This window comes from Chinchilla lanigera, unplaced genomic scaffold (assembly GCF_000276665.1).
Source record: "Chinchilla lanigera isolate Chin_1 unplaced genomic scaffold, ChiLan1.0 scaffold00021, whole genome shotgun sequence".
Taxonomy (NCBI): domain Eukaryota; kingdom Metazoa; phylum Chordata; class Mammalia; order Rodentia; family Chinchillidae; genus Chinchilla; species Chinchilla lanigera.
Genome location: NW_004955422.1, coordinates 19,957,914 through 19,966,159, shown reverse-complemented (window position 1 = coordinate 19,966,159; position 8,246 = coordinate 19,957,914). Strand labels below are relative to the sequence as shown.

Sequence of the window (8,246 nt, the reverse complement as noted above, 5' to 3'; positions counted from 1 at the left end):
TAGCAACTCAGTGAGAACCTGTCTCAAAATACAACAATAAAATAAATGATAATAAAATAACAATAAAACATAGCCTAGTGTGCATAGCCTGGGTTCAAACCTCCAGTACCACCAAAAAAAAAAAAAAAAAAAAGATACAGCTTCACGACTAAAGTGTAATGGAAAGCTGAGAAATACTATCTCTAGACTCTTTCAAAGAGGGTAAACAAAGGTTTGGAACCTGATGTGGTGGCGCACATATTTGTAATACTAGCACTGAGGCAGGAGGTTCACCAAGAGTTCAAGGCCAGCCTAAACAATGAGACCCTGTTTCAAAAAAAAGAAGGTTTGGAAAAGGCCCTTTCTCTTCTCTCCTTTTCCTCCTCCTTCTTTCTTCTACCTGAAATGGAATGTCAATATGCTGTCCAGAACTCCAGAAGTCACCTTGAAGTATGAGTTAATTTTAATAATGGTAACCAGAGGACAGTGGAGAAACCGGAAGGACCCAGTCCTGCACATGATGCTACCATATTATTAGCTCCAGGCTACCAATCTGGAATTCTTTTATCTCACAGAGAAATAAACTTCTGATTTATCCAAGTATTAGGATTTGCTGTGTCTATATGTTACTGATTCAAACTCTACCTGATATACCACTATACACAGAGCATTATTATGTTGATAAAGAAAAAACAAATAGCCAGCCATGGTGGCACATTCCTACAATCCCAGCACTCAGGAGGCTGAGGCAGGAAAACTGCCTTGAGTTCAAGGCCAGCCTGAGCTACATAGTGAGTTCACGGCCAGTTCGAACTACATAGTGAGACCCTGTTTCAAAAAAACCAAAAAGAAAAAAAGAAGTAAAGAAAAACAAAGAAATGACTGTGAGTGGAATAAAATAGAAACCTTGGAAATAGATCCCAGTATTTATAGGATTTAATAAATATAAAGCTCACAGTTTAAGACCGTTGGAAAAGAACATTTTATTTATGAAGTATAACTGACATACTGGCTGTCTGGAAACAAAGCTAAATCCTTCCTCACATCACAAATTAGTTCTAGGTGTATCAGAGATCTAACAACAAAATGAGTAAATTAATTGCTCAGGAATGAGTAAATTCAAGTGAGTAAATTAATAAAAGAGAAACTGGGAGAATATTTGCGTAAGCTTAGGCTAGGAGCTTTGTTAAGCAAAGCAGGAAGCCTAAAAGCCGTATCACATCTGGATCAATTTTGATTCCCTCCCCTTTTTCTCTGATTTCTTTCCCAAACCCCCAAAGTCTCTCCTTTAGTTTACTCTGTATTTTGAGTTTCTCATATAAGAGAACCTGTGTGACATTTAACTTTCTGTACCTGACTTTTTTCACTTCGCATTATGCTCTCAAGATTCACCCACTTTGTTTGTTTGTTTTTGAGACAGGGCCTCGATGTGTAGTGCACGCTGGCCTCAAACTCAGGGTGATCCTCCTGCTGCAGCCTTCCGAGGGCTCGGACTACAGGCCTGTGCCTCACATCCGGCCTCATCTTTTTTTTTTTTTTTTTTTTTTTTTGCAAGTGACCTGTCTTCCTTCTTCTTTATGGCTGAATAAAATACCACTGTATATATACCACGCTTTGTTTATTCATCTGTCTCTTCACACGATGTTCAGAGAGCTTCCAACTTTTTCAATATTGTACATGAGGCCACGATGTTGTTTTTTTTTTTCTTTTTGGTTACTGAGAATCGAACTCAGGACCTTACGCTTGCCAGGCAGGCACTATGTGGCTTACAATGAACATCTTTTTTTAACAAAGAATTTCCTCTGCCTTTTGCGTCCTTTCCTTTGGATAGGAAATGCTGTCAAGAGCTAGGGGCATTTTTCAGGCTTCTGATAGTGCCGCTTCCAAATTGAATCCTCTGGCACCTTTCCACCCCACGGCCACGAAAATGTCCCGGACCCCGAAAACGGACCCATCCTCGTGGCTGGCACCAAGACGATCATCACGATAACAGCCATGACAACCTGATTCCCGACCGAAGCCACCTCTCAGGACGAACCAAGGACACAACAGGGTGGGAAGTCAGAGAAATGAGGATCTTCCTGTCCCATGCTTGGGCATTGTCCGTTCCGGACACTCCCAGACAAGAATACGACAGCGCCTCCGCACCCAGGGACATGGCAAACCAGGGACAAACAAGCAGCGTGGACTCCACAGAGCCGCTGACGCCAGGACGTCGCCCGCCACGGCCGACACGAAAACCACGGAGACAAAACGCGTACCCGGATCCCGAGCGAGCTGCGCAGCCGCAACAGAGTGGGCGGGGCCGAGCGCGGGGGCGGGGCTGGCCCGGGTCTCGCGCCTGCGCACGACGTTCAAGCGCTTTGGCGGGTTTTTCCCCGGGCTGCTGGGTTCTGCTTCCCCGCACAGAAAATCCTGGCCGTAGACTTTTGGAAGCAGGACTCGCCTCTGCGGAGCGACCTGTGCCGATTCCTACACCTTCCCTTCGGGAACGTGCGGGGCCACCTTTACTTTTTTTTTTTTAAGTAGATATTTCTCCGCGGCTGACGGCTGGACCGTCTCTGACAGCCTGAGGCTTGTGGTCGCCTGCAGTCTCGGCCCGGAGGGAAAGAGGGAACCTCGCCTGCCCGTCGACCTCGCGGCCCGGGCTTCGAGGGTCCGGTGGGAGCTGGGCCGGCTAGCCCGGCCGCTCCTGGCGCGCCATGTCCGCGTCCACCCAGCAGCTGGCGGAGGAGCTGCAGATCTTCGGCCTGGACTGCGAGGACGTTCTGATTGAGAAACGTGAGTCCCCGCCGCCCGCACAGGACGCAGGGGTCGCTTCCCAGGGTCCCCGCCCTCCGCCGGCGGCCTCGGGGGCCGGGAGCGTTGGGGTCGGGCATCTGCGAGTTTGGAAAGCCCGTGGGGTGCTGGGTCGGGTCCTAGGTCAGAAAATAGGAACGTCCTCTGGCACGATGACGCATGCCTGTAGTCCCAGCGTGAGAGGCTGAGGCAGGAGGATTACAGGGGCTTCCAGGCCAGCCTGGGCTACATAGTGAGACCCTGACCCCCAAAAAAAGAAAGACAAAATATAAAATGTGAGGCTTCTGCAAGATGGAGTTGGGACGTGCTAGGTCCCGGTGGCGTCGCCAAATGTGGAAACTGCTGAAGGCCTGATAACAAAGCAAGACACTTGTGGGTTTTGAAATGTTTTCATTCTTTTTTTTTTTTTTTTGTCTTTTTGAGACAGGCTCTCGCTGTGCAGTTTCCTTGAGCTCACTTTGTAGCTCAGGCTGGTCTCGAACTCACAGCGATCCTTCTGCCTCGAAATGTTTTTATTCTTGACCCCTCCATTCTTTTTTTTTTTTTTTTTTGTATCGAGAATCGAACTCAGGACCTCGTGCTTGCCAGGCAGGCGCTGTGCCGCAGAGCTGCATCCCTGGCCCGACCCCTCCATTCTTGACTGTTCCTTTACCTAAGCTCTGCCGACCCATCTCTCCGCAGGGCTGTCGGTGTCGGCCCATGTTTGGCTCTCTCGAGGTGGAGCCCTAAACTGAGTGTTAGCTTTGGAAGGACCTGGAAGGAGCTTGTGGGCACGCTTTGTTGCTCAATGGAGGAGCGCTAGCTGCCTGGGCTGGGGATGAGCCCAGATCTGCCCAGGAGTGCAGGCTTCAGCACCCTGGGCCAGGCGATCCCATGGTGAGGAGTTACTCCGAGCCGAGGCTTGGGCGGTGCCCAAGGTCTCAGTTTCAGAATTGGGATGAAATGCACCTGCCTTAACCACTCATCCCATCCCTATTTTTTAAATATTTTTTAAAAAATTTTTTAGTTTTTTTGAGGTGCTGGGGATCAAACTCAGACCCTCATGCGCGCTGGGCAAGTACTCCATTGCTGAGCTACATTCTCAGCTCAGAACATATTTTCAATATCAAACCAGAATGCAAATGTGTTAATTCATGACGAGAAACTCCTCTCAGAGACCAGAAGACTTGAAGTCCTTCTGGACACTTAAGGAGAGGAGGCTGTCTTTTCTTAGAAGACTTAAATGAGAAACCTGGTCATAGTCGGAAACTCATTTGGTGAGCATGACATCAAAGCATGAGAAATTCGTTACGTGAACCAGATCTGGCAAGGCTGCCCACCAAGATGCCTGCTGTGCCGCACACAGGATTACCTCGGCAGCGGTGCTGGTCGTTAATGTCCGTGGCGCCTTAGTGTGCCTCACGCTCATGCCATATTTTCCTGGTCTGTTCACACTGCATCTGCTAGGTGGCTATTTTTTTCCTTTTCCTCCTTTAACATCCTGAGAAAATAGAAGCATTGGGAAGCTTCTGTCAGCTACCAACATTCCTTCTCACCAGTCTCTGTGTGTGGCATAGACAGGCACCTGCTCAATAAAATTCAGTATTCCTGGGAAACACCAAACTTTCCACCTGAGTCCTAAATACCATTCCTTCTCACCTACCTCAGTTCATCACTCCAGTAAGTTCTTACATATTTCTACTTCTCTCTCCCCAAGATTTCTTTTCCTTTTTTTTTTTTTTTTTTTTCTTGAGATAGGGTCTGCTATATATTCTAGGCTGGCCTCGAACTTATGGTGACCCTCCTGCCTCAGCCTCCTAAGTGCTAGGATTACAGCTATGCACCACCATGCCCAGCCTTTTTATCTAAATAGTGTAGAAATGTGGTTCTGCTCCTGCCTTTAAAATAGTTAGTGGTGGTACACGCCTGTGATTCCTGCACTTGGGAGGCTGAGGCAGGAGGATTGTGGCAAGTTCGAGGCCAGCATGGGCTACAAAGTGAGCTCAAGGCCAGCCTGAACTACATAGTGAGACCCTGTCTCAAAAAGACAAATAAATAAATAAAACTAAGTTCCTCTAGCTCCTCCTTTCCTCAGAGTAGTTCCTCCAGCACTTTTCATTTCATTTCATAGATCCTCAGCCTTCTAAAACCCTCATCATCAGCCTGGACTCCTGTGTTTCTCATACCTCCCATCCAGCCAGCGAATCCCCCTGGCTTCACCTTCAGGACGTGTCCTACCCTGAGAGCCCTGCCGCCTCTCACCTCCACTGCACCAGCTGGACCTCTGTCATGTCTCACCTGACCTCGCCATGGTTCTCCTCATTGCTCCTGCGCATTCCGCCCTGGCCCTTCCCCTTGTGCCTACCGCAGCAGCCAGAGGGGCCTGTTTGATGGATATCAGATCACACTAACTGTTCTGTCCAAAACACCAGAGCTCCCACGTGTTGCTTACAGTGCTGGCCGAGGTGAGGACCGTGGCCGGCGCCCTGTCAGCCCCTCTGCTGTCTCCTTGCACACTGGTGCAGTCACCACGGCCTCACTGATCCCGTGCCTCCCTCGGGTCTTGGCACTCACTGCTCCCTCTTCCTAGAAGCTCTTTCAACACTGCATGGCTCAGCCTTTGCTTCCCCTTCCTTCAGGTCTTTCCCAGATGTTACCTTCCCACAGAGGCCTTCCCTAATCGTTGTATTTAAAATTGCCAGGCCATTTTCCAGCTTCCTAATTCCTCTCCCAGCTGTCTTTTTATCCCCCCCACTTTTTGTTTTTGTTTTTTGTTTTATGAGACAGGGTCTCGTTGGCCTTGAACTCACTTTGTAGCCCAGGCTGGCCTCAATTTGCAACGATCTTCCTGCCTCAGCTTCCCGAGTGCTGGGATTACAGGTGTGCGCCACCATGCCCAGCATGCAGCTTTATTTTTCTACGTAGCACATTTCTTCATCTAACATACCACATATTTTACTTGTTTGTTTTGTCTCCCACAATAGTAAGCTTCCTGAGAACAAGGATTCTTCTCTGTTCACTCCTGTATTTCCAGAGTCTACAGGAGTGCCTGGCACTAGTAGATGCTGAATAAATATTGATTGGATAAATAGAGGATTGTTTTTGCTTTTCAAGATGAAAGCTGAAGAAACGAGCATGTTCTGACTTGTCCAATTTCCCTTCCTGCAGTGGCCGAGCTCTGTATCCTGTATAGACAGAACGAGGAGCAAGTGGTAAGCGAGTTGGTAGCCTTCTGCACCAGCACGGGCAAAGTCTGTCTCACCTCAGAGACCCTGAGAACATTCGAGCATGAGGTAGGAACAGAGTGAAGCAGACTTCTGTAATCTGCTTGGGGAGGTGTGCGATACGTTGAGAAGGGTGTGGGCCTTGGAATCAGACCTGGATTCCAGGCCCAGGGTGAGCTTAGACAAACTAGTGAATACCTCTGAGCCTCAGTTTCATGTCTATCAGGGGTTCTAACAATCCATATTTTTATGATTATTCTCATAATTAAATGGGAATAAAAGTAAAGCACTGAAGATTATGGCCAGCAAGTAGTGGCTCTTGACCAAATAATTGGTGTTATTAGAAGTTGTTATTTTTGATTATATTTTGGGTGCCTGTTATCTCAAGGCTGTGGAAAATGCCTTCATCTGACCAGACTATGGAGTAATATATTCACTCTCTTCTCTTTCTCAGATCTTGAGCAAGAGATTGTCCAAAACATGGCCCAGCGCCGCCAAAGACAGCGGACATGCGGGATCCAGAGACATTATTTCTATCCAAGAGCTGTATCCTTTTCTGCTGGAGGTCTGTGCATCAAGCCACATACTGTGTTGTAATTTTTTTCTACAGTTGCTTGTGTAATTTTAAAACAAATAATAAAGATTACCTCATATGCATGAGGTAATCTTAAGTTCGTTATTGTTTTCCTTAACTAATATTTGTAGAATTGAAGTGGAGGAAGAAGAGGAGACCCTTTTGAACTCTTACACCACACCCTCTAAGGTGAATATACAGTGTTTGAAAATTGCATTCTACTGATGGCATTTTAAAAAAATATTGCTGGGCCTGGTGGCGCACGCCTATAATCCCATCACTCAGGCGGCTGAAACAGGAAGATCGCTGCAAATTTGAGACCACCCTGGGCTACATAGTGAGCTCAAAGCCAGCCTGAACCACATAGCAAGACCCTTTCTCAAACTACCCCCACACCCACCCCCCAACAAAAAAAAACAAAAAAAACATTGTCATGCCTAGGCATGGTGGTACACGTCTATAATCTCCGCACTCAGGGCTGAGACTGGAGGATCACTGTAACTTTGAGGCTAGCCTGCGCTACGTAGTGAAACCTTGTCTTAAATAAAATAAAAATTTTAAAAAGGTTGGGGATGTAAGCTCAGTGCAAAGGCTGTGGATTCAGGCACTAGTAACACAGAAACATACACACAAGCATAACCTTTGAAGATCTGAGCCAGAAAATCACCCACACTTGTACTATACAGTAGTTCCCCTTAGGCATCTTTTTTTCCAATCAGATTCATAAATATTTTTACAAAATAGCAACCCTTGGTTGGACATGGAGGATCACTGTGAATTCAAGGCCAGGATGGGCTATGTAATAAGTTCAAAGCTGGCCTGAACTACGTAGTGAGACCCTGTCTAAAAAAAAAAAAAAAAAGCAGTCTTTATGAGCATATAGTTACCCTGCTTTTTTCAGTCAGCTTGTCAAAAATTTCTACCAAATTGCCCTTTTTAAATTTTTATTTTATTTTATTTTTTGAGACAGGGTCTCAATGTGTAGACCAAGCTGCTGTTGAACTCACACATAGCCCAGGCTGGCCTCAAACTTGCAATGATCCTCCTACCTCAGCCTCCCAAGTGCTGGGATTACAGGTGTGTGCTACCATGCCTTGCAATAATTATTCTTTATGGTATATAAATTTCTGAAAATCCATAAATATGGAACAAGTCTCAATTTTTCAATGGAAATAGCATACTAAGAAATAAGGCTGGGCATAGTGGCATATGCCTATAGCCCCAGCAGCTTGGGAGGCTGAGGCTGGAGGATCACAAGTTCAAGGCTGGCCTGGGCATCTTAGTGAGACCCTGTCTCAAAATTTTTAAGGAAAGGTTGGGGATATAGCTTGTTGGTACAGCACTTGCTTAGCATGTATAAAGCCTGTATTCAATCTCTAGTACCACGTAGAAAGAAGAAAAGAGGGAGGGAAGGAGAAAGAAAGGGAAAGGGAAGGAAGGAGGGAAAGAAAGAGCCCGGTGCAATGGTGCAGGTCTCTGATCTCAGCACTTGGGAGGCTGAGGCAGGAGGATTGCTTCAAATTCAAGGCTAGCCTGGGCTACATAGCAAGACCCTGTCTCCAAAAACAAAAACTATGCCCTACAAAGTTATTAACACAATCTAGGTACAGGAAATCACGACATTTTCGTTACAGTTTAAGATTGGAGAGACTGGGGCTGGGGATTTAGCTCAGCGGCAAAAGCGCCTGCCT

At 46.7% G+C, this 8,246-nt stretch overlaps 1 protein-coding gene across 3 annotated transcripts in view; it reads left to right on the top strand.

Moving 5' to 3' along the window:
- Positions 1-2,406: 2,406 nt before the first annotated feature.
- Positions 2,407-8,246, top strand: part of Pola2 (polymerase (DNA directed), alpha 2, accessory subunit) — a 23,783-nt gene continuing 17,943 nt past the window's right edge. For 2 of the 3 annotated variants that reach the window (XM_005384504.2, XM_005384506.2), the window contains exons 1-4: positions 2,407-2,760; positions 5,926-6,050; positions 6,436-6,527; positions 6,687-6,744. In XM_005384504.2, the coding sequence (XP_005384561.1) occupies positions 2,682-2,760; positions 5,926-6,050; positions 6,436-6,527; positions 6,687-6,744 (354 nt within the window). In that variant the 5' untranslated portion in view covers positions 2,407-2,681. The remainder of the gene's footprint in view (positions 2,761-5,925; positions 6,051-6,435; positions 6,528-6,686; positions 6,745-8,246) is intronic. The other variant, XM_005384505.2, reaches the window with a different exon arrangement.